At 43.1% G+C, this 25,548-nt stretch overlaps 1 protein-coding gene across 1 annotated transcript in view; it reads left to right on the top strand.

Annotated features, from left to right (window-relative positions):
* The window catches only part of BEND6 (BEN domain containing 6), a 76,843-nt gene that overhangs the window by 29,261 nt on the left and 22,034 nt on the right, over positions 1–25,548 (top strand). Inside the window, exons 3-6 of the mRNA XM_033936435.1 lie at positions 2,367–2,512; positions 10,272–10,364; positions 16,644–16,821; positions 17,606–17,820. Coding sequence (XP_033792326.1) covers positions 2,367–2,512; positions 10,272–10,364; positions 16,644–16,821; positions 17,606–17,820 — 632 coding nt within the window. The remainder of the gene's footprint in view (positions 1–2,366; positions 2,513–10,271; positions 10,365–16,643; positions 16,822–17,605; positions 17,821–25,548) is intronic.

Below are 25,548 nucleotides of genomic sequence, written 5' to 3'. Positions count from 1 at the left end.
GTCCCGCAGGGACGGGAACGGTGATGAATTTTGTCACCGTGTCATTCTCTAAATCTAATCTAATCTTTAGTCTTATATACCGGGTCATTCCCAGAGGGACTCAAACCAGTTAACAAAACGTAATCTTAGGAACACTGATAAACAATAATAGAAGAGGGAGAGTCAGTGAATGTCAACATACAGTTGTCGACTAAGGAGTTCTATCAGTTATCAGTAAGATATTTTGTAAACAGATACGTTTTCAAGCTTTTTCTAAAGCAGGTCAGCGAAGAGAGAGTTCTAATAACTGAAGGAAGATCATTCCAGATTTTCATCATAGTAAATGCCACAGAATATGAAAGCCTACCTAAAGTTTGAATCCCTTTAAAGGAGGGAATATTAGACTGAAGATGATAGGAATTAAAAGAAAGAGGAAATAGTGGGGGAAAAATTCCATTTAAACTCTTAAAAATGATCACTTTAGAAAACAGTTCAGTACTCTTCTTTTCAACAGACTAAATCCTTAACGCTCCCACCTCCTCCTTAACGTTTCCCACCTCTTCCTTAACTTTTTCCACCTCTTCCCTCCCTACTCTTCTAAGATTGTTGCTCCCTCCATTCAACTTTTATGCTTTGTTCCCTTCTCTTAAATTCAATGTATTCTCTTACCGTATGCACTGTATATGCTCTGTATATATTTAGTCCTTCCCTCACCTAAATTGTAAACGTAAACTAGTTTGACTCTATGATTGCTTTATGTTCTTCAATTTCATCCGCACTGTATGTAATTCATCTAACTGTTGTGAACCGCCTAGAACTCCCTGGGTATGGCGATATACAAAAATAAAATTATTATTATTATTATATAAAAACATATACCCGTTGATATTCAAAGTAGTTTAAGTGCTCAGGAGAGGCGCCTGCCTGCTTAAATCATGCTCAGCAGTGACTCAGTGACAGTTAACCAGTCAGTGCATCTGATTATCTGCTCTGACTGACTATTTTTGAAGTGGGTCTGACATTCTGAAGGCGGAGTTGGGGAGGAGCTGGCAGCTATGAGGTGGCAGCAATATTCTGTGCCAGTGCCCACATAGCTAAGCAACCAAATGAGACCACGTGAATAGCACTCCTAACTTTGGATGCTTAGCTATGCAGGTGCTGGCATTGAATGTCAGCTGGCACTTGTATAGCTTTTTGGTACCAGCCTGAAGTGTACCAATTGCTCTTTCCCTCCCTCCCAACCCCCCTGGATGGATTGATTCTGCACGGAGTAGTTTGGAGGTGGATGACACTCCCTGCAAATTCTTTTAGTTTGTACTTGAACCTTAAACTATGTGGATATTGCTCCAGAATTGTACACAATATTTTAAATGAGGTCTCACCAGGGTCTTATACAGGGGCATCAATACCTCCTTTTTCCTACTGGCCATACCTCTCCCTATGCAACCTAGCATCCTTCTTGAATAAATAACCTAACCTACCTGTTTTGCTGCTTTAAGGTAATTGGATATGATCACTCTCAAATCCTGTTCTTATGAGCACAGAACTACATCACCCCCTAAGCTGTACCACCCCCATGGGATTTAGCATCCTAAATGCACGATCCTGTGTAAATATATATATATATATATATATATGTATATATATATATATATATATATATACACACATATTTACACAGGATCGTGCATTTAGGATGCAAAATCTCATGGGGGTGGTATTAATTTTCAAAACTACAACAGTGCAATACAACCAATGCAACTCATAGTAATACAATAAAAGCATATTCATCTTTCTCATGTTCATAACCATCCATTTTCATCTCCCCCACCCACCCACCCACCCAAACAATTATCATTCCATATAAAACAACATATATTATCATAAATATCCTATCTATTTTGAATAATGATATCTTCACACCCATCTCAATTATAAATATTCAAAAATCAATTTATGACATAAAGAATCCCTCTCCCCCCCTGCCCTGGTTATGTACCATAGTAAAGAACAAACTGATTCACAGTCAACAAAGAATTACAATGAGGTAACATAAGATGCCAATGGGCCCCATATTAATTTAAATATATTACTATGTCCTAAATTTTCAGTGTTTATTCTTTCAAATCATAGCTGCCAAACTATAAGTCAGTCTTTGATCTTCAAGTTAAAGATGGGCGCTTTTACAAAATAAGTCAGGTCCTTATGTCGGCAGAATGAAGTGAGATTTTGATTGTGCCTTCATTTCATGTTTTCTTTCTCAACTTTCAGCCCTCAATGTATAGTTTGCTCCTAGACTGAATCTCTTTTACAACATAGAGAAATAAAGGATTCATTAATGCAAGCTGAAAGACATGCTGATGCTTTGGATATTTTTCTCTCTTCAGACGATCCTCAGGAGTTGGTCGAGATGATGCAGAAACTCTTGCAAGCAAATTCGATCTCCAAGGTGCCATTTCTCAGAAGAAGCAAGAGGAAGATGATTGAAATGATATTCTCTGACAGTGATGATGGGAACATGGATAAAGATCATGTTAGTTTCCAGTGTTTGTCTCTTGTATTTTGGGCCATGGCCACTGAGTTAGCGTGCATCGTTGTGCAGAAGTTACTATGGCAAACTATAACATTGAATCATGCATGGTATGGAAAACTTGCTACATGAATATCAATTCCATGGGTGTGGATGAGCAGTGTAGTGGGCAAAGGACTAGGGACACCAGGGTTCAAATCCTACCGACATCCATTTTGTTGTCCTCACTTTATCTGGTTAGTGATCCGGTTCGCAGTTTGAATATGGTTGCTAACTAGATAACCTCCAACTCCCTCACAGACCACCACTGTCCAGATAATACAATCAGAAGAAATATTCAGCGGCCTGATTCTATAAATGGCACCTAAAAATGAGGCACCAAGTAGTGTGACGCTTAAGTGCGATTCTATAAATGTTCTGTATAGAATCGTGCCTAGTGGTGCCTAAAGTGAGCTTAGGTGTTTCTTGGTATCCTAACCTTAGGCACATTATATTTATGCTAGGGTTTTCTTGGCCTAAATGGATGTGCCTAAGTTAGATGCCTACCAACGCCAAAGTCCAAAACAGGTGCCTACATGAAAAACACGCCCCTAACCACACTTACTTTCTGATAGGGATCTTGGACCAAGTTCCGCACCTACCGTCCAATTAAGTGCCGTTTATGTCAATTACAAGGTGCTAACTTTTAATTAGCAGCACTGATTAAGCCTTTAAAATAATTAATACCCCCCCCCCCCTTTTTACAAAGCCGCATTACCAAGCAGCACATGGGCGGATCAGCATTTAGCTCACGTTGCTCAGCAATGTGGTTTTGTAAAAGTGGGGGAGGTAAGTTAGGTGCCAAGATCAGCTAGGTGCACAGATCCAGGCATCTAACTTTCAGTATCATTTATATAATCGGGACCTTAGTGTTGTTGAATATCTTTCTTATCAGCATTTATCAGTTCATATTAATACCTTGTAAAGCAGTGTAGCACAAACTATGTGCCGCGGCAGATTGCAGGGGTGCCACGAGATGCCGGCGAGGAGAGGCGCTGTTGCTGGCTACTACTCGCATGTCCTGTGGTCGGTCGGCCTGGGTCCGCACCTCTCCTCCTCGCCAGCGCCTCTGCTCCTTCCCCTCACCGCTCCTTCTGCAGCACCCCACCACTGGCAGTAATACGACGCTCAGGGCGTGACATCGTCGTGTTGACGTCTGCGCTTTTCCGGGTGCCTTCCAGCTGAAACCCCAAGATTAGCGTGCCACAGCTTTAAAAGTTTGCGACGCACTGCTATAAGGTAGGCTATCAAAGGCACTTACCCACCAGATGAGATCATGTTGGTGAAGCGATGTGATCAAGTGATCCATGTGGAAAGGTCTCACATTTTTAATGAGCCTTATTATTGTAACACCTAGGTTTGGGGGGGGAGGGGTGAGAGCAATCTGGCAAAAGCCTCCAAGCACTCACAATCTCAAAATGGGGAGTATAATTATTAAATACTACAATCCCCATTCAACTCCAGTATTCTCGATATAGAGCAGGGGTAGGGAGCTCCGGTCCTTGAGAGCCGTATTCCAGTCGGGTTTTCAGGATTTCCCCAATGAATATGCATGGGATCCATTTGCATGCACTGCTTTCAATGCATATTCATTGGGGAAATCCTGAAAACCCGACTGGAATACGGCTCTCGAGGACCGGAGTTCCCTACCCCTGATATAGAGGTTTGAATTATTAACAAACACTAACCTTAAATTAAATAAATGTGCTCAGTGAAAAGCAAACAAGCGAAGGTATAGGAGCAGCAGACTCTACCAGCTCTAGCTTTATGACTTCATAGCACCATAACCCTCCCTACTTTCCTCAAGTCGTCCATAATAAATCAAGTGGATGAACGATTTTTCAAACACTTGCAAAAGATGATGGCAAATCAGCAAAAAAAAAAGATAGAAAGAGGATGTTACTTATCTTTTAGCGACTGGGTTTCACTATGTCCACTGCTTACAATACTCCTGCTCTTCAACATGCTGTGCTCCCCGTGTCATGTGATCATGAAAAAAAAAAGTCCATAAACTCAGAAACTCAAAAAAAATGTCTATCCATCCAAAAGATCCCAAACAAGATAAAAATCATCCAACAGTCCACTGATAGTCCAATGTTCCACATCCATGATCGTCAATCTTCCCCCCAAGGCCAGAACAGATATGGAACAAATTTTGTTAATTATTTGCATGGAGAGAAGTTACAAATTCATTTTTTTAACAGCACTCTCTGACTTGTGTGATTTTGATTTTTTGATCGTTTGTAGAGGCAACAGCTGAAACTATTGAAAGTGTTATAAACAGCCTACCCAAAGTTGTATCTGCGGTGAGGCAGGAGTTAACTGTGTCTGCGTGTGTGTACATTTTGTAAAATACACACATACAGTAGATGAACATGCATGCATAGCAGCTGATGCTGCCCTTCTCAACCCATTTGTCACCCTCTATGGCTATTGTAAGCACTCAAACCTACAATATAGATGCATAAAGGAAAATAGGCAAATCAATGTAGGCAGTGGCATTGCGAGGGTGAGAGGCGCCTGGGGCGGTAGTGCCCCTTTCCTGCCCTCACCTCTTCCCCCCCCACTCCTTCCTCGAACACCCCTGCCGCCCGCACACCTCCCCTTCCGCCATAATTCTAGCTGTTCACTGCTGCGAGCATCAAGAACTTCAAAGGTGGCACCTGGAACTTCAAAGGTGGCAACGGGAGAGACGACAGAGTCATGAGGTGTATGTTAAAAGTTGTTGCTCGTGGCAGTGAACATCCAGAGATATGGGGGATGCAATCGAGGGGAGGAGTGGGAAGAGGCAGGGCAGAGAGGAGGAGGGGAGCCGGCACCCCTACCAACCTAGTGCCCAGGGCGGACCGCCCTCCCTTACTATATCACTGAGTGTAGGTGAACAGATATGGAATTGTCCTGTTATCCTACACCCTCAATAAAAATTCTCCCCAGTGGGGGTAATTTTGAATAACCCACATGGAAAGGAATTGCTGAATAAACAAGCATTAGACCAGTGGTCTCAAACCCTTTGCAGGGCCACATTTTGGATTTGTAGGTACTTGGAGGGCCTCAGAAAAAAATAGTTAATGTCTTATTAAAGAAATGACAATTTTGCATGAGGTAAAACTCTTTATATTTATAAATCTCTCCTTTTGGCTAAGTCTTAATAATCATATTGTCATTTATAGTTAGAGACATATGATCAAGAAACTTTTATTTTACTTTTGTGATTATAATAACTATACCGAGGGCCTCAAAATAGTACCTGGTGGGCCGCATGTGGCTCCCAGGCCGTGAGTTTGAGACCACTGCTCTAGAACTAGATGACATGATAGGAAGCTACAGGAGATAGAGTCAGAAGCAACATCAAGGAATGCTTTGGGTTGGGGTTTTTTTTTGCATAGAAAGGATAGTGAATGTGTGCAATGCCCTCCCTAAAGAGGTGGTGAAAGCTAAAACGGTTCTGGAATTGAAAAAAAGGAGTGGGACTATTAGGGTTCTAATGTGCAAACCAAGCATAGAGCTATGTAATCAAGTTTCAAGTTTATTTAAATTTGATAAGTCGCTTATTACATACTAAGCGAGTAATAGTAAAGTATAAGATAGATCTAGAGTTCTTTATACAGCTTTAAAAGGGGTTAAAAACAAACTGACAAAACAGTCAGACTCGGATACATAGGGGAAAGGAAAAAGAAAGGGAGACAGTTACAAAATTAATATTTTTCATAATTGAAAAGAAAGGAAAAAGCCAAATAAGGAAAGAACATGTGGAGTGGGATTAAGATTATTAAAAATGGATTATTTAAAGATTAAATGCGTCTCTAAAGAGAAAAGTTTTTAAATTATTTTTGAATCTGCTGAGATCTTTAACTTCTCTTATATATAAAGGCAGGGCGTTCCAGGTTAGAGGGGCCATTACTGAATATATATCGTGACGTCTGGTTCCAATAATTTTCAAAGAAGGAACCATTAGCAACCCCTGAGTTGTGGATCGGAGAGAACGTGTCGTATTGTATGGGATTAGTAACCGATCTATAAATTGAGGTTCGTTGGTAGATAGTGTTTTAAATACTAAAAGCTAAATTTTATGGGCACTTCTAAGAAATCTTGAGGAAGTAATATAACCTTTACTGCATATCAAGTATAATTCCAAAAACTCGAGCATGGGGAAAATATTCTGCACTGCATGGCAGGTACAACCCCAACAACCTTCCTGGGAAGGCTCGATGGGCCACGTTGGTATTTCTTTACCCACCATATTCTAATAAATGGCAATCCCAAACAGCAATAATATATACACTAATCTAGAAAGATGATGGTACAAATATCATTTATACTAGCCTGAAAATTTTGTAATCAAAAACCAAACTGAATTAACAATCGATTCTGTTGTCTGTGTCTCACCATGTCTGGGTAGGTAGAACTGATGTTTCAGCCATCATGCTGTGGCTTTCTTCAGGCTATGCCGTGAGGTCTGCAGTTTGTCTTTTTATATAGTGGGTCTGCTGACCAGATTGAAAACAGGGAGGAACGTTAGTCATGAATTTGAACTTTGGCGGGAAAGTTTGTTGGTCTCAGATTCAAATTTTGGTGGGTGCTAAATGTTCAGACGCTGCTCCAAGTGCTCATAGGAATTATGTGAGCATCAGAGCATTTAGCACTCTGGGTTCTAGTAGAAACCTCTATCGCAGCTTAGTAGAAAAGGGGGGGGAGGGGTTTAATCAAATACTGCTAATTTTTTGCATAAAATGTTTTTGTTTTAAAATCTGTTTTTTATTAACAAGAAAGAACCACAAACCAACAAATGCAAAATGGCAGACAAGAAATGTTGAAGTTTTACAAGAAAGAGGACCCCCCCCAAGAGGACTAGACTCTGATGTCCTCCTGGGTTACAAAGGTATCCCTCCCCCCCCCCGGCAGACCCCCCTCCCAACATACCCTCCCCCCAATCCAAGAGCAAAGAAGTAACCAAGGTCAGACAGCTGGGGTAGGATACAACTGCAGTCTGTTCAGAATATACGACTCCTTGGAGGCAAAATGTCCAAATAAGGAGACCAAGTACGAACAAAGTCTCTGCTTCTGTGGCGAGAGGAGTAAGCCATTCTGGCCTCCCAACCTATAAGTTCGTGTAATTTATTCCTCCAATAAATGTCTTTTTATCATTATTTGATAACAGGATAATGTTTCTTATTCTTTTGTGGTTGTGTTAGTGCAATTCTAAGGAATCCTGACCCCACTTGTTATAATAAGTATATTGGAGACTCTGTACTAATTTATTGTCCTTTTTCAATAAAACAGACTTGATATAAAATGTTTTTTTTAATCAATGTATCATTGCTGAGTGTGGAAACATAAAATGTGTAACTATAATACTAAATCGGAAGACAAAGGAAAAAACTGCAGTGATGATACAAGATACCAAAGTCTTTAATGAAAAGCCATAAACAATATATATAAAAATTTAATCATAAAACAGTTTGTATCCAAAAGGATTGATGAACCCGGACCTGAGACAGTCCGTGTTTCGAAGAAACACTCCTTCCTCAGGGGTCCTAGTGTGAGTTAATACAAAATAACTTGATAGATAACTGCTGGATAAAAACTGGAATCGGCAGTTAACAGCTGAGCAGACGTAAGTGCTTCTACCGTGTCAGGTCCGGGTTCATCAATCCTTTTGGATACAAACTGTTTTATGATTATATTTTTATATAAATTGTTTATGGATTTTCATTAAAGACTTGATATTTTGTACATCATCACTGCAGTTTTCTTGGATTCTTTGTTGTTAACTATAATACCAAGAAATTTGCTCAATTAAGCAAAAATAATAGCAACTTTAAGAAAAATGGAGTTTTATATAATCAGTGGCTTTGAGGGACAACAGGCAGTGGCGTAGTAAGGAAGCGGAGGGGGTTAGACTGCCCTGGGTGCCGACTTGGTGAGGGCATTGGCACCTCTCTGCCCCCCCCATGCCACGCTCGCGCTCTCACTTCCCCACCTCCACCCCTACCTCTTTGCCAGCATGAGCAACTTTTCCAGCCTACTGCTCATGCTATCCTGTCTTCCCTCTGAAATCGCTTCCGGGTCGCGGGGACCAGGAAGTGACATCAGAGAGAAAGCCAATGCCAGAGCGAGTAGCGTGCAGGAGAAGCTGCTTGCACTGGCGAAGATTTACCCCCTCCTTTACAAAGCCATGCTAGCGTTTGTAGCACTGGCTACGGTGGTAACAGCTCGGATGCTCATAGGAATTCTATGAGCATCGGAGCTATTACCTTGGTGGCTGGTGCTAAAAATTATAGCACAGCTTTGTAAGGGGAGAGGGGAGTTAGAGGTACGGGGTAGAGAATGACACAGTGGCAGGTAGCCGCGGGTAATCCGCTGAAACGGTGGGGGGTGAATGGCCTTGTCCCCCGCAGTTAAGGGAGGGAAGGCGTGCGGTCACCGATCGCGCGTGGCCCCCTCCCTACGGCCAAATCTAACTACCTCCCTCCCTCTTACCTTCATGGTGCTGTCATAAAAACCTTACAGAAGCCGGAAAAGCCTGCCTACCTGCAGTTGCGTGTGTGTGCGTGGAAGCTTTTCCTCTGATGCAACTGGAAGTTGGAGAAGCTTCCGCCTACACACACGCAACTGCAGGCAGGCAGGCTTCACCGGCTTCTGTAAGGTTTTTTTTTTTTTTTTTTTACGAAAGCGCCATGAAGGTATCGGGGAAGGAGGGAGATAGATTTGGCCGTAGTTAGGGAGGGAGGGAAGGGGCCGCGCGTGATCGGTGACCGCGTGCCTTCCCTCCCTTAACTGCGGGGAAAAGGCCATTCACCACTCCATGGGGCGGTGGATGGCCTTGTCCTCATGCCCACAGTGAGCACTTTTTCCCCCCACCGTTTCGGCAGGTTACCCGTGGCTACCGTGGCTTTGTAAAGGAGACGGTAAATCTTCACCAGTGCAAACAGCTTCTCCTGTCTGCTACTTGCTCTGGCATTGGCTTTCTCTCTGATCGGTGACCACACGCCTTCCCTCTCTTAAGTTTCTTTACTAACGCGCCGTAAAGGTAAGGGGGAGGGAGGGAGATTCTCGGGCCGCTGAAGGGCAGTGAGGTGGCAAGAAGGAAGGGTGGATGCTGCGGGGACGTGGCAGTGAAGGGGATGGCAGGGACGGAGTCTGGGCGGTGAAGGGGACGGCGTGGACGGGGCGGTGAAGGAGATGGTGGTCTAGTGATGGGGACAGATTTTTCCCGTGTCATTCTCTAGTGCGGGGGGGAAAGGGAGGATGCAAATGGGGCATGGGGAAGGAGTGGAGGGGGCACAGAAGGAGCCACCACCCTGGGCACCTCCTACCCTCACTATGCCACTGAATGGGCTTTAAAATTTTTTAAAAAAAATTATTTTCTGAGCATGCACAGTCAAATTCAGGGGGGAATACTTCAATATGCACATTTTTTTCAGCTGTAGGTTTTTCTGGACAGCCCTAACTAAATACTAGTTTTCTGATGTCCAGAACACAAAGAGCTCCTAAAATAAGGGCCACAGTTTTAGTCCTTATCCTCCAGCAACAGAAATTTCCATTTGTTTTTTTAAATAATTTCTGATTTTAGCTTTTATAAATGACCTTGGTGATTACAATTAACTTATGAAATAGTTGCAGTTGTTTTTAGTGTTTTCGAGAAAACCTTTTAGCCCTGAAGCTGCCAAATCTTACACTGTTTGAACAGAGACAGTTATATCACATAACTTCCTTTCTTTAGGAATGGCTGCTGAGGAGAATAAAAAGGAAAAAATCATTAGCTGCTTCTTCCAACATCTTGAGTCACCTAGAAACATCCTTGATTAACAAACAGGTGAGGGCTGTGTATGCAGTCAGCTAAGGCTTCATTTAAGTGCTTCATTACTTTAATTCATAATCATTAAACTATTAGTATTCAAATTAGATATTGCTATATATTTGTGTGTATACTTGTGTGTGTGTGTGTGTAATTAGAGAATAACGCGGTGACAAAATTCATCACCGTTCCCGTCCCCGCGGATAACCACGGGAAGCCATCTTCATATCATTCTTTAAGGAGAGAGGGAAGAATCAGAGTATAATTGGGCACAACCACTGACCCGCAAGCTTTGCTTTGAAGAATGCTGGTGTAGAAGGACCGAGGTTGAAATAGACACTAGAAAATGACATGGGATTATTTCCCGCAGTTATCCGTGGGGACGGGAACGGTGATGAATTTTGTCACCGTGTCATTCTCTAGTGTGTATGCATGTATGTATGAGGGGGTGCTGAAAGTTCTCAGCCCAATCAACCAAATTCCAAAATTCTAAATGTTATTTTGCCACTGTAGCTGCAAAAAGTGTTATCTTATTTCATTAAGTGCCAAATTCGCAGAAACGGAATTCTATGTTTTCACGTTGTTTCAGATCATTGATTAAACCATATCCACATCATTTCTTGGTTAGGCTGAGAACTTTTTAGCACACCGCTCGCATGTGTATATATTAGGGCTGTACATCAATTAAAATTTTTAACTGCATGATTAATCATATAAAACACTACCTCACATTTCCACAGTGCAATATAGAGATAGCAGATGCAAATATTCAAGACTGATATATTTCAATTACTAAACTAAAAATAAAATCTATTTATATTCCCTGCATCTTTTATAGACCAGAAGCTCTTTTACTCTCTCTCCCGCCTCTCCTCATAGTCTAGTATCTTCCCCTCTTTCTAGCCCTCTCTTCCCGTCCATTCCCCCCAACAGGTTCAGCACCTTTCCCTCTGCACCCCTGTACAACACCTCTCTCTCCTCTTCCTCAAGTCCAGCAATTTTCCCTTTGTCCCTTCCCCATCCAACACCTATTCCTCAGCCTCTGCTCCCCCTCAGTCCAACATCTGTCCCTCTTCCCCTTCCAGTACACCCCATTTTCCTTAGCCAGCGTCCTTCCCCCTCATAAATGCAGCATCATGTCTGTCCCCCCCCCTCAGCCCCCTTCTTCTCACCCGCAGCTTTTAAAATCCTCTTCTTTGCCAGAAGCAACAGCAGCAGTACAAAATTGCTGCATGGGTTGATCCAGAGCCTTTCCAGGAGAAAGGAGGGAGGGATAGATAGGAAAGGAGAGGAGATATGAGAGCATGGGGGGGGGGTAGGATAGCTGGAAGGGGAGGAGAGAGATGCCAGGGCATGGGGGAATGAAAGGAAGAAAAGGAGATGCCAGGGCATGAAGGGAGAGGGAGAGATGGAAGGAGAAAAGAGATCCCAGGGCATGGGGGAATGGAAGCAGATGCCAGACCATGGATTGAGTTGGGGTGGGAAAGAGGGAAGGAAAGGAGAAGGGAGAGATGCCAGAGCATATAGAATGTACCTCTTCCCCTGCACCTCAAACACTGTGAATATACTACTTTAAACCATTCTGAGCTCTTGGTTAGGACGGGATATAAAACTGAAATTAAAAAAAGCAGGGGGGAGGGAGTGGAGACAGAGAAAAATGGAAGGGTCAGAGAAAGAGGGCAGGCGCTGAATGGAATGAAGAGTGAAAAGAAGATGAGGAAAGCAGAAACCAGAGATGACAAAAGGTAGAAAAAATGTTTTTGTTGTTGCTTTAGAATAAAGTAGTATTGTAGGTGTATTGATAAAATTTATAAATAGAAAATGGAAATAAGGTAATTTTTTTATTGGACTAATTTTAATACACTTTTTATTAACTTTTAGAGACCAAAATCCCCTTCCTCAGGCAGTGACATACGAAAGGGGGGGGGGGGGGCAGGGGGTACGATCCACCCCAGGTGTAGTTCCTAGTGGGTGCTCCTTCAATTCCTTTTTATATTGGGGGGATGTTAAAAAATGATCAGCTCCGGGTATCACATACCCTAGGTACGCCACTGATAATAAGTCAAAACTGCACCTATATTTTAGGTGTGATCCCGCACATCAGCCATAGAGTAGTATAAATGCTCACACCTAGATTATTAAAGAATTTACATAAATTATAATATTTTATCATGTATGCACATAATGTGTGCCCTGCCCATATAAACACCCACTTGGAAAATACTGGCATTTATTTATGCACTTGCCACCTTAATCTGGATGGCACTTTATAGAATTGTCTCCCTAATGAACCAGGGATTACATAAAGAGAGCTCCAGACAGTGAAGATTTTTAGAGGGGATTTAAGAGTCCTAACCTATTTTATTAGTTTGTCAGTAATGGATCAAGACACAGTGTAGAATACAGTCCTAATGCAGCAGTGAGACTTGAAAACAAACAGCCCTGATATTATTCAGGTGTATCCCTCCTAAAAAGTGAAGAGGGTGAAAGAAAGTGGCAGGAAATTTAATCAAATTAAATAAACATTCTGCATGACATAGATAGCAGTGTGAAATCCATATGAATAGAAATTTGCCAAGAAAATAAAATTATTTTTCCATTTCTTATTTCTTCATTAGGGCATGTACATTGTTTAAATTGAGATTTTGCTATACTAATCCTGCATATAGAAGACATGTATAGTTAGATATTGGTCGCCGCACCTCAAGAAGGACATGGCGGTACTTGAGAGAGTCCAAAGGAGAGCAACGAAACTGGTAAAAGGGCTGGAACACTGTCCATACGCCGAGAGGTTGGATAGGCTGGGGCTCTTCTCTCTGGAAAAAAGAAGGCTCAGGGGAGATATGATAGAGACCTTCAAGATCATGAGGGGCATAGAGAGGGTGGATAGGGACAGATTCTTCAGACTGAAGGGGACAACAAGTACGAGGGGGCATTCGGAGAAACTGAAGGGAGATAGGTTCAAAACAAATGCAAGGAAGTTTTTTTTCACCCAAAGGGTCGTGGACACTTGAAATGCGCTACCGGAGGAAGTGATCAGGCAGAGTACGGTACAGGGATTCAAACAGGGATTGGACGGATTCCTGAGGGATAAAGGGATCGTGGGATACTGAGGGAGGAGCTGGGATGTAACACAAGTATAGAAAGCTAACCAGGTAATAAGTATAGAAACCCAACAGGTCGTGCATGTGCAAGACCGGAGGGTTAGGACTTCGATGGGAAGATAGGACTTCAATGAGAAACCAAGGTGGCAAGGGAGCCCCTTCTGGTGATTCAGACAGGTCGTGACCTATTTGGGCCGCCGCGGGAGCGGACTGCCGGGCAGGATGGACCTATGGTCTGACCCGGCGGAGGCACTGCTTATGTTCTTATGTGGAAGGAAAGGAATATAAAGGTAGGGTTGTACTACCGTCCCCCGGGACAAAATAAGCAGACAAATAAAGAAATGTTTTCAGAGATTAGGAAAGCTGGAGAATTGGGCAACAGCATAATAATGGGTGATTTCAATTACCCAAACATTGACTGGTTAAATGTTACATTGGGGAGCACTAGGGAGGTAAAATTCCTAGACGTCATAAATGACTGCTTCTTGGAGCAGGAGCCGACAAGAGAGGGAGCTATTTTAGATTTGGTCCTTAGTGGCATGCAAGTCATAGTACAGGAGTTCTGTATTAGGTCCGCTGGGAAACAGTGATCATAGCGTGATCAAATTTGAGCTGATATTGGGAGTGACGTTGCAACAGAAATCTACTGTAGATGCATTTAATTTTTGAAAGGGTGACTATGATAAAATGAGGAAAATGATTAAAAAGAAGCTAAAAGGATCAGTTTCAAAGGTTAGGACTATAAACCAGGTGTGGATGCTATTTATAAATATCATCATGGAAGCCCAGAACAGATGTATTCCACATATCAGTAAGGGTGGAATGAAGAGGAAACGAGAACCGGCATAGTTAAAAGGTGAAGTGAAAGAGGCTATTAGAGTTAAAAAAAAAAAAAAAAAATCCTTTAAAGAATGGAAAAAGGATCCGAATGAAGAAAATGAGAAGAGACACAAGCACTGACAAGTTAGATGCAAAGAACTAAGAAAGAATATGAAGAGAAACTTGCAAAAGAGGCAATTTTTTTTAGGTACATTAGAAGCAGAAAACCTGTGAGGGAATTTGTGGGACCTTTGGATGATCAAGGAGCAAAAGGGGCGCTCGGGGAGGAAAAGGCCATAGCAGAGAGGCTGAATGAATTCTTTGCTTTGGCCTTTACGGAAGAAGATGTAAGAAATCTACCTGAACCAGAAATGGTGTTCAAAAGTGATGATGCGGAGGAAGTGAAATAAATCTTGGTAAATATGGAAGATATACTAAGCTAAATTGACAAGTTAAAAAGTGATAAATCATCTGGACCAGATAGTATACATCCCAGGGTACTAAAAGAACTCAAACATGAAATTGCTGACCTGTTGTTAATGATCTGTAGCCTGTTGCTAAAGCCATCTGTAGTACCTGAAGATTAGAGGGTAGCCAATAAGAACATAAGAATAGCCTTACTGGGTCAGACTAAAGGCTCATCATGCCCAGTAGCCTATTCTCATGGTGACCAATCTAGGTCACTAGTACCTGGCCAAAACACAAAGAGTAGCAACATTCCATGCTAGTGATCCAAGGCAAGCAGTGGCTTGCCCCATGTCTTTCTCAATAACAGGCTATGGACTTTTCTCCAGGAAATTGTCCAAACCCTTCTTAAAACCAGCTATGTACATTGAGTGATCTAGAGGCCAATTGGTATAAAAGAAATTGGGAGGGGGGTGTTTGGGGGTGAGTAGAGTGTAGAGTTAGGTGGCAACAAGAAGGTTGGGACGGAGAGGAGGCGGTAACAAGCGGAAATTGCTGGAAAGAAGGGAGTGGGAGGAGTGTGGGAAGGTGCAAGAAAGCTGAAGAGAACTGGCAAACAAACAATGTTATGTGGGAAAGAGATGGAGTGAAGTGAAGGAGAGTTTGGCGCTTCCCTCCCTCCCATCCCATTAGATTTCAGGTTGGGGGTTTGTGGGAATATCGGGTGAGTTTGGAGGGTGGTTGGGGACTTTGGGAAGCGGTGGGATTGGGGCAGTCACAGCTAATTATTTTGGGGTAGGGCCATCAGAAGAGCATATCAGAAGGCGGATTGAAGTTTAAGATATGTGATTGGTGAATTTTAAATATATCCTCATGGGTGGCACTACCACAAGTTGAGGTGGCTTGACGATACCGTAAGTCACCGGAGGTTATAAGGAAAAAGGGTTGAGAGATAATGGAGCTAGTTTCAATACCAGATAGCTCCTGGAGATAGATCCGCAAAAAATGGTTGTAAACGTTGGGTCTTTGTTGTATTTTCAAGAACGTTATGAAGTTAATATGCAAGACAATGATAAATAAAGCTGCGTCCAATTTTTGCCCATTCAATTGGTGTCATTGAATTAAGAACATAAGAAGTTGCCTCCGCTGGGTCAGACCAGGGGTCCATCGCGCCCAGCAGTCCGCTCCTGTGGCGGCCCATCAGGTCCATGACCTGTAAGTGATCCTTTGTCTAAAACCCTTTAATCCCCATTTTTTTCTTCTATCTATACCCTTTTATGGTCCTATCTCTACCTCTATCTATATCCCTCAATCCCCGTATCCTTCAGGAACTTGTCCAACCCCTCTTTGAATCCCCTTAATGTACTCTGTCCTATCACATCCTCTGGAAGCGCATTCCAGGTGTCCACCATCCTCTGAGTGAATAAAAATTTCCTAGCATTGGTTCTAATTTCAGTTTCTCCGAGTGCCCCCTTGTTCTTGTAGTTCCCAAAAGGCTGAAGAATCTGTCCCTTTCCACCTTCTCTATGCTCTTCATGATCTTGTAAGTCTCTATCATGTCTCCTCTGAGTCTTTGCTTCTCCAGGGTGAAGAGCCCCAGCCTTTCTAGCCTCTCTGCGTATAAAAGGTTTTCCATACCTTTTATCATTCTTGTCGCTCTTCTCTGAACCCTCTCAAGTATCTCCATGTCCTTCTTCAGGTATGGCGACCAATATTGGACACAGTACTCCAAATGTGGTCGTACCATCGCGCGGTACAGCGGCATGATGACTTCCTTCGTTCTGGTTGTAATACCCTTCTTAATATGTTAGAGACTGGCTGAAGTACGAGTCCCAATGTTAAACTTTAGTTTTACTTTTTTTTTACTCTGCCTTGGTTGGCTTTAATAATAAAATTGGAAGTTGCAAATTTAATAAATGATTCATAAATAAATCGTATAATTGATTTGCTGTTTTTCTTCTTCTTTCAGGGAGAACAGTACTCTTCAAATGCCTTTTTATGCAGTGACAGTAGCAGTGATGACGAAGAACCAATGTACCATTTATCAAAACTGGAGCTGTGTGCAAAAATAAAAAGTATGAAGCGGAAACTAGCCAACACCATGCGAGAAAACGCACGCCTTAGACAGTCCTTGGTCATGCTCCAAGGTATAGTATGAACAATACAAGCAGTTTATTCTTCTTTAGGGAATACTAGAAGAAGCCATCTCTAACACGCCTACTTTGCAGGTGCGGACATTTCTGCCTAGATGCAAAAGAACATATATAATTTCTAAAATGTTATAATGTATGTCCCACCTAGGCTCCACCCATATAAATACCCTCTTGCAAAGCATACTTGAAGAATACAATGGAGCTGGAGGATGGTCATTTGCCCGAATGTGTATCTACAGGTACATGTAGATACCTGGCATTTAACCATGTTCCTGCTGCCTAATACTAGGCAGCTCCTTATGGTATTACTCCCCAGGACAACTACACATAGCATAGCCCTCCAATGCTCAAGAACTGAAACAAATTCATAAATTAACTGTGAAACTTTGCTAAATTCAAGAACTGGGGAGGTCTCATGCAAGTATTTCACAGCATTTTAAAATGATTGCAGGTGCCAAACAATACAAATGACCCCTTCCTGGACACATCAAAGCAGCTTGCTGAATATTAGGGGTGCTCAGCACCCAAAGAGCTGGTTCCTATGTGTCACAATGCTTTTTGGAGAAGATTTAAAGCTTGCACAGTTTTTGCTGTGGACTCTTTCTTTTCTAGAAGTTGCTGAAAGACGTGTTTTTGAGAATGGAGCAAGCAAATAAAACTTATAGGTTTTTACCCCTTTTGTACAAAAGTTAGATCTGTTCCCTAGTGTAGCAGCTCTAGATTTAGCCTCAGTTGTTTTAAAGTCCACAAAGCCATTGACAGCCTTGTACAATCTTAGTTCTGCCCCAGGCAGTTACACATTTTGAAGAACTGGTGGGGATGGCTGATGCGCTGCTCAAAGGAGGAGTAACAACATCGTCCTCCTCCGGCGTCCTTTCCCATCCCATCTGGAAAACGTCAAATGGCTCCTTATCGGAATCCTTCACAGCTCTTCACAGTACCAGCTCGCCAATGATGATGAATGTAGAAGGGGAGCCGCCACCCGTGAAGCAGGTAAGCTTCAAAACCTCACTGTCCCCTCTAGCATAATTTCAAGACTGGGTTTTGTTGCAGTAATTTCTTGTTATGATGAGATTTATTTGTTTTATTATGATGATTTGTATAGCACATATCAGATGAAAACTCTACAGGGACATATGGATTGTTCCATAAGGGGCTATCTAGATTTCAGAGGCAAGTATATGCCTAAATGACAGCATTCTATTCATATATGTGTATATGTGAACACTAAACTAAACTAAACCTTGGGTTTATATACCGCACCATCTCCACAGATGCAGAGCTCGGCACGGTTTACAGAAAATAGGGTGAGAGAGAACTCCAGTGGGGAGTTTAAGAGTAGGTGTAGAAGGGAGGGGTGGAGGGAGAGGCCTAAGAGGGGAGAAGTGTTACAGTTTTGAGAATAGCCAGGTTTTTAGGTGTTTACGGAAAAGTTGGAGGGAGCTTGAGGTTCGGAGCGGGGAAGTAAGGTTATTCCAGATCTCAGTGGTTCTAAAGGGGAGGGATGACCCAAGTTTGCCTGCATGAGAAATACCTTTTGTGGAAGGGAAGGATAGTTTAAGAGTTTGGGAGGGTCTGGAGGAGGTAGGGGTTGTGGAGTTCCAGGATAGAGGGATGGCGGCAGGAAGGATGCCATGTAGGATCTTGTAGGCTAGGCACGCACATTTGAAGTGGATCCTGGGGATTACAGGGAGCCAATGAAGCTTAGATAGAAGTGGTGAGACGTGATCAAATTTGCTTTTCGCGAAGATAAGCTTGGTCGCGGCGTTCTGAATCCACTGAAGTCTGTGGAGGCTTTTCTTGGTTAGGCTAAGGTAGATAGAATTGCAATAGTCCAATCTGGAAAAGATGATGGATTGTACTAGGACTGCGAAATGTTTTTGGTGAAAATAGGGTCTGACTTTCCTTAGCATGTGAAGGCTGAAGAAGCATTTTTTTACCAAGGATTGGAGATGGTCGTTGAAGGATAGAGCGGAGTCTAAGGTGACACCCAGAACTTTGCTTGAGAACTCGAGCTGTAATGAGGATCCGGAGGACAATGGGATGGAGGAGGGTAAATGGTCTAATTTTGGGCCGAGCCAAAGGAGTTTTGTTTTGGACTCGTTCAGTTTCATTTGAACTGTGAGTGCCCAGGATTGGAGGTTTGATATGCATGAGGATATGTTCGTAGAGAGGTTAGTGAGGTTCGAGTCGGTCCACATATATGTGGAAATAACAATTGCATTTGAACAGCCATTTTTGTCTATGACTTAGCTTTGTTTACGTGCAGCACCTGAATCGCTGCGTGTGCTGCCCACTTCAAGGTGCCCTGCTGAAGGCTGAAGAAGCGAGTGTGGCTCCAAGAAGGTTGTTGTGGGAGCGGCACGGGCGGGGGGCGGGCAGGAACATGAGATCCCGGGTTGCGGCGGTGGGAGCGGCTGTGGAGAACCTTGATCTTCTCTCTTTTTTGGGAAATGATAATAATCAGGCCACATGCTATTCTGTAAGTGCACGCCTATCTTTGGCTCGTACTGTGCAGGTGGACATTCAGATGAGTGGAGTCATCCTTTCAGCCAGCGAGCTTGAATACTAATTGATATATCCCTGATGTAGCCCATCAGCAAACATAGTGCGACTTCTAGCACTATGTGAAAAGAAGGGAGATTAAGCTACAGAAAAAACAAGATATGATAAGATAAGGACACTTTTTTTTTTAATTGAAATTTTTTAACGTATCCCAACAAGTATACAGGATATGGGAATTTACACAAAAAAAATATAGAAATATTATTTCTTAATACAACTTAAATCAGTCATAGAAAATCAGAAATCCCATCAAGCCCACATCATTGAGGAGAAAGAATTGCATTACATAACAACATAAAATTTGGTAATCAATAAGGGATAACCATACCCTTAATTTTATAGAGGCATTTAACTATTTAAACTCCTATTTTCATTGAAATTATCATAACCAAGAAAGAAAATTCTACCCCAACTTTCAAAAAGGAGGTTACTAAGAATGTTCAAGAAAATACTCTAAGGGGATCATAATAAAAAAAAAAAAAAACATGTCTAAAAAGTGGCCTAAATGGGCACTTGGACAATCAAAAAGCCTGATTGTCCAAGTACCCTTAATCAAAGCTGGTTTTAGACATATCTAAAACCAGCTTAGGCCTTTCCCCTGCCTCTAAACGCACAGAGAGAAAAGAGGCATTTTAAGAGGCGGGGAAAGGACGGGGGGTGGGCAGGAGGTGGGCCGACCTACACCTAGGCGTACAATAGGTATAACCAAAACTTTAGGCAGGTTGCCTAGTCGGCACTTATATATTTTGACTTAGACCAAGTCAAAACAGGTATAAGTGCCGAAAAGGGTTCGTTGAGCTGATCGTGGCTGGCACGATCAGCTCAGCGGCCCGGCAACCTACCCACCCCAACCATCGGGGCAGGAGAGATGCCTCATCTCCCCTGCCGCAATAGCAATACCACCAAGTGCCGCCAAAAGCGGCACTTGGGATCGCTAAAGCGACAGGAGAGATGACCCATCTCTCCTGTAGCGATCCACCCCTCCCCCCGATCCGATCGGGCCAGGAGAGAGCCCAAGCCCTCTTGCCCCGGCGGCACCACCTTCCCCCGACTCGATCAGGGCAAGAGGGAGCCCAAACCTTTTTGCCCTGTGGCACCCCCCCCCCCCACCCGCTGATCACGATCGGACAGGAGGGAGCCCAAGCCCTCCTGCCTGGCGGCACCCCCACCCGCCGATCAAGATCGGGCAGGAGGGATCCCAAGCCCTCCTGCCCAGGTGAACCCTCCCACTCCCACTAAGATAAAAGCAGAAGGGATCCCAGGCCCTCCTGCCCTCGATGTAACCCCCACAACCGCCCCCCAAACCCTCAATCGGCCCCCCCCCACCGACCCGCAAACTCCCCTACCGACCCCTTGACCCCCCCACCCCAATTCCCCTTCCCGTACCTTAAAAATCATTGGTCGGACAGACGGGTGCCAAGCCCGTCCGGCCGACAGGCCAGCCATCCCCGGAATGGCTAGCCTTAGGGCCTGATTGGCCCAGGCGGCTCAAACCCTGCCCACAGGTGGGGCCTGAGGCGCCTGGGCCAACCGGAATCAGCCCAGTAGCCTTAGGTGGGTGCCACCGGGACAAGAGGGCTTGGGCCGATCGTAGTCGGGGGTTCGGGGTGCCGCGGGCCAGGAGGGCATGGGCTCCCTTCTGCCTGGATCGTTGTAAGGGGGAGGATTCTGTAACTGGTGTTGTTTTTGACAGACACCAGTTACAGAATCCAGCTTTTAGACGAAGGACTGGCTCCTCCTTCGCCTAAAAGCCCTTGTTTTGGGCATTTGGGACTTAGGCTTTTTTTAGGGAGGGGTCTTTAATTTCGCTTGCTATGATTTCCAGTGATTCTGAGTCATCCTGTAATTGCAACCAGGTTACAGTTACTAATAATAAACTTGGTTGGTCTTGTTTTAGCCAGTTCCTCCTTAGGTCTGTTTTGTTTATCAGGGATCTAATAAGGTTGTTGATTGATCTAAAGTGATCTTGTTTCTTGTGTAATTTCTTCTGGGGTCTATTAACTGTGACTACCCCAATTTTTCTTGGGGTATGGCTTTTTGGGGTTTCATTGGTGTATGAGAGGTTTACCCTCTGCTCTATCTGAATTCTATTGGGATGATGATAGGTGGTGGTGGGGGGGAGTTCATTAGTGTGCTTTCTGTTAGTTGGCCTAGTAGTATTACTAGTAAACCTAGGGCTCCTTTTACAAAACTGTGCTAGCGGTTTTAGCGCGCGCTAGACGCTAATGCCAGCATTGAGCTGGCGTTAGTTCTAGCCGCGTAGTGTGGGTTTAGCGTGCGCTAAAAACACTATTGCAGCTTTGTAAAAGGAGCCCTTGGTCATGTCCACATTCTAGCTATGTTTCTTAGCATTCTGAGTGTTGTATTAGGTAGAAGTAGGTAGGGGGTATTGTGTACATAATAGGTAATGCAGCTGTAACAAACTTTTGGTTGTCCTGTCTTTGCTGGGTGTTTGGTTCTAGTTGGGTGGGTTTTATAGAAATTTTTGCACTGTTCTATCTATACTGTGAATGTACTCTTGTAACCAGTTCTGGGCTCCTTTGGGAGGATGGGTTAAATCAGGGGTAGGGAACTTCGGTCCTCGAGAGCCGTATTTCGGGTTTTCAGGATTTCCCCAATGAATATGCATGAGATCTATTTGCATGCACTGCTTTCAATGCATATTCATTGGGGAAATCCTGAAAACCCGACTGGAATACGGCTCTTGAGGACCGGAGTTCCCTACCCCTGGGTTAAATAAATGCATAAGTAATTAAATAAATATTGTGGTTGCAGAATTTGGTGTGCAAAGAAGTGTGCCACCCAAATGGGGCGATCCTGATGACGTTGGTAGGGGGCGGAATTTCGGCTCCCATGCTTCTCTCCTGTCCCAGAACTTTATTGCTGTCATTTACCTCATGGGCATAACATAAGCAAATATGTATCTTTATTTAAAAAAATTTAGCTCAAAAGCGATCAGAATCATGGCTAAAGTTATGTGTATTAATGCCAGCATCACTTTAGCCACGATTCTAATCGCTTTTGTGCTAAATTTTTTTAAATAAAGATACGTATTTGCTTATGTTATGCCCATGAGGTAAATGACAGCATATGAAAGAAACAGAAAAACACGATGGCAGATAAAGGCCAAATGGTTCATCCAGTCTGCCCATTAGTTACATGTCTTAGAAATTCATGATTAAATTAAATTGTCTTTCTTTGATATTTCTGGGCCATAGACAGTAAAGTCCACCCGTTACACAGACCATGTAAGTCTGCCCAGTACCAGCCTCAGTTCTTCAATTTATACCATTCATTTTCTAATTAGAGATCCTCTGTGTTTCCAATTACTTGTAATCAATTGAATGGCTATAACTGTTAGAATCAAATTAATTATACATTTTGGTGGGTGAATGTGTGTACTACATACAGATACGAACAAATTAACGCAGAATGGTGGGGTTTTAGTGAGGTATTTAATAAAATTTGGAGCCCATTGACTAAATTTGTAAAAACATAATAATGTATTTTCATCATATCTCTTATTTTCTTTGGTTTATTTATCATTACACATCCAGGGGGGTGGGGAGTTGGAGGGAGGGGAATAAATATTGATAGCAATATTTGGGTAACTTTATTCTTTATTTGTATTGTATATTAGGATATATTATGATATTATTATATGCAGGAAAATGAAATTATTGAATGATATTTATGTTACCTGTATAGATAATAGTGGAATATGTGGAATATCTTTTGTTCTTTCATTTGTATGACACTGTTTTTGATTAAAAATCAATAAAGAATTTTAAAAAAAAAGAGATCCTCTGTGTTTAGCCCACACTTTTTTTTTATTTTGTCACTGTTTTCCCTTCCACCATCTCCCTTGGGAGGGCATTCCAGGCATCAACCACCTGTCAATGAAAAATAATTTCCTAACATCAGTCCAAAGTCTACCTTCCCACAACCTCAATTTATGCCTTCTAGTTTAACCATTTTTCCTTCTCTGGAAAATATTTGGTTCTATATTAATATCTTTCAAGAATTTAAATGTCTGTATCATATTTTCCCTGTTCCTCTTCTCTTCCAGAGTATATATATTTAGGTCTTCCAGTATCTTCTCGTATTTATTTTGGCGCAAACCCCCTACCATTTTTTTCAACTTCCTCTGGCCACTTAAATCTTCTTATATCCTTCGCCAGATACAGCCTCCAAAACTGAACACAATACTCCAAGTATTGCCTCACAAATGACCTGTTCAGGGGCTTCAACACCTCCCTTCTTCTGCTGGATACTCCTCTTTCTATACAGCCTAGCATCTTTCTGGCTGCAGCAACTGCCTTATAATAATACAATAATAATTTATTCTTATATACTGGCATACCACGAATGGTTCTAGGCGGTTCACAGCAGATAAGGCTGAACATCCAACGAATATACAGTCCAAAAAGATTTCTAGAATGTACACAATTCATGTTGTATTTAAAAAGCATTAGGTTACAAATTTGTCAAATAGTTGTGTCTTTAATAGTTTTCTAAAAAAATAATAGGATGGGACTCCTGGCATGATTTTGACAAACCAGGCATTCATTTTGGCTGCCTGGAAGGAGGGAGCTCTCTCGAGAAATCTCTTCAAAAGACACAGTTTGACAGTAGGATATGTGAATAACTGTATTCATTTTAAAAAAATTGGCCTCTTCATTCGATGACCGACCCTCCTCCCCGTGCCTTCAGGTCTCCTAAAGCAGGAGCGGCAGTGCTGCCTCTTGCTGGCCATCCACTGCCGCTGCCACTCCTGCTTTAGGGGGTGAAGGGGGAGAGTCAGTTGGGAAGTGCTGCAGTGTCCTCCAGCTTCCCTTCTGGCCTCCCACTCTTACCTTCAGATAATACGGCAGCCTGCAGAGAGGATCGCCAGTGCTGTAGTGATCCTTGCAGGCTGCCGTCGTCCTCAGCAGCATGTTCCCTCTGCCGCGATCCCGCCCCTCCTCTGATGTCAGGGTAAGAGCGGGAGGCCAGAGGGGAAGCTGGAGGATGCTGCAAAGAAGGGGGGAACATGCAGGCCTTCGGGGAGGGCCAGGGGGAACATGTAGGCCTTTGGGGGAAAGGGGAACATGCAAGCCTTCGGGAGGCAGGCCTTTGGGGAGGGCCAGGCCTTCAGGGGAGGGGGCCCTGGTGTAGAAGTACAGGGAGGAAGGGAAGTGGGAATTAAAGAAACATGCATATACCGGACCGGGGGGAGGAGGGAGGGAGAGGGGTAGAAGAAATAATAGGTCTAAAAACAGAGGAGAGGGAGAGAGATGGTGCACAATGGGATTTAGGGAGAGAAGGAACAGAAAGGGAGAGAGGTTGGACACAAGAGATGGGGTGGGGTGGGGTGGGGGGAAGGACCCTGGGGTGGTGGGGAAGGAGGGAGAGATGCTGGATGAAAAGGTAGTTGAGAAAAGGAAAGATGTTGGATCTGGGGATGGTGGGGTCCATCGCTGCAGTTGGGGGATGGAGATGGAAAAAAAAGGAAAGATGCCAGACCTCTGGGGGAGGGAAGGGGAGGACAGAGATGGAAGATGGATGGTTAGCACGGAGAAAGAAGGAAACAACAAATGGGCAGGAGACCCTGGTAAGCGAGTTTATCAAAAGATAACCAGAGCTTGGGACCAACATGATTTGAATAATGACCAGACAACAAAAGGTCGAAAAAATAATTTTATTTTCTGTTTTGTGATTACAATATGTCAGATTTGAAAAATGTATCCTGCCAGAGCTGGTGTTAGACCACAAACGTGAGCTAGGATTTAACAGAGAGAGAAAAAGTCTTTTTTGTTTGTTTATTTTGTTTACACCACAGCGCCAGTGTGTGTAGGAGAGGGCAAAGGGGGTGACGAGGGTATAAAATAAACCCACCAGGATGTTTGAAAAAAACACCCAAATGGGCAGGAAAATTTAATTGAATCAAATCGAAAAATCGATTCAATAGGCTGAATCGAATTGAAATTTTTTTTCCTGAATCGGGCGGCACTAATTTGCAGATCCTTTTTCTTGATTTCCACTCCCTCTGAGGTGTCCACTCTGTAACAGATCTCGGTATCATCTGCAAAAAGGAAAACTTTAATTTCTAACCCTTTGGCAATGTCACTCAGAAACATATTGAACAGATCCTTGAGGCACTCCACTACTCGCCTT

Source organism: Geotrypetes seraphini, chromosome 3 (genome assembly GCF_902459505.1).
Source record: "Geotrypetes seraphini chromosome 3, aGeoSer1.1, whole genome shotgun sequence".
Classification (NCBI taxonomy): Eukaryota; Metazoa; Chordata; class Amphibia; order Gymnophiona; family Dermophiidae; genus Geotrypetes; species Geotrypetes seraphini.
The sequence above is the reverse complement of the archived record's forward strand: the minus strand, read 5'-3'. Positions and strand labels throughout refer to the sequence as shown.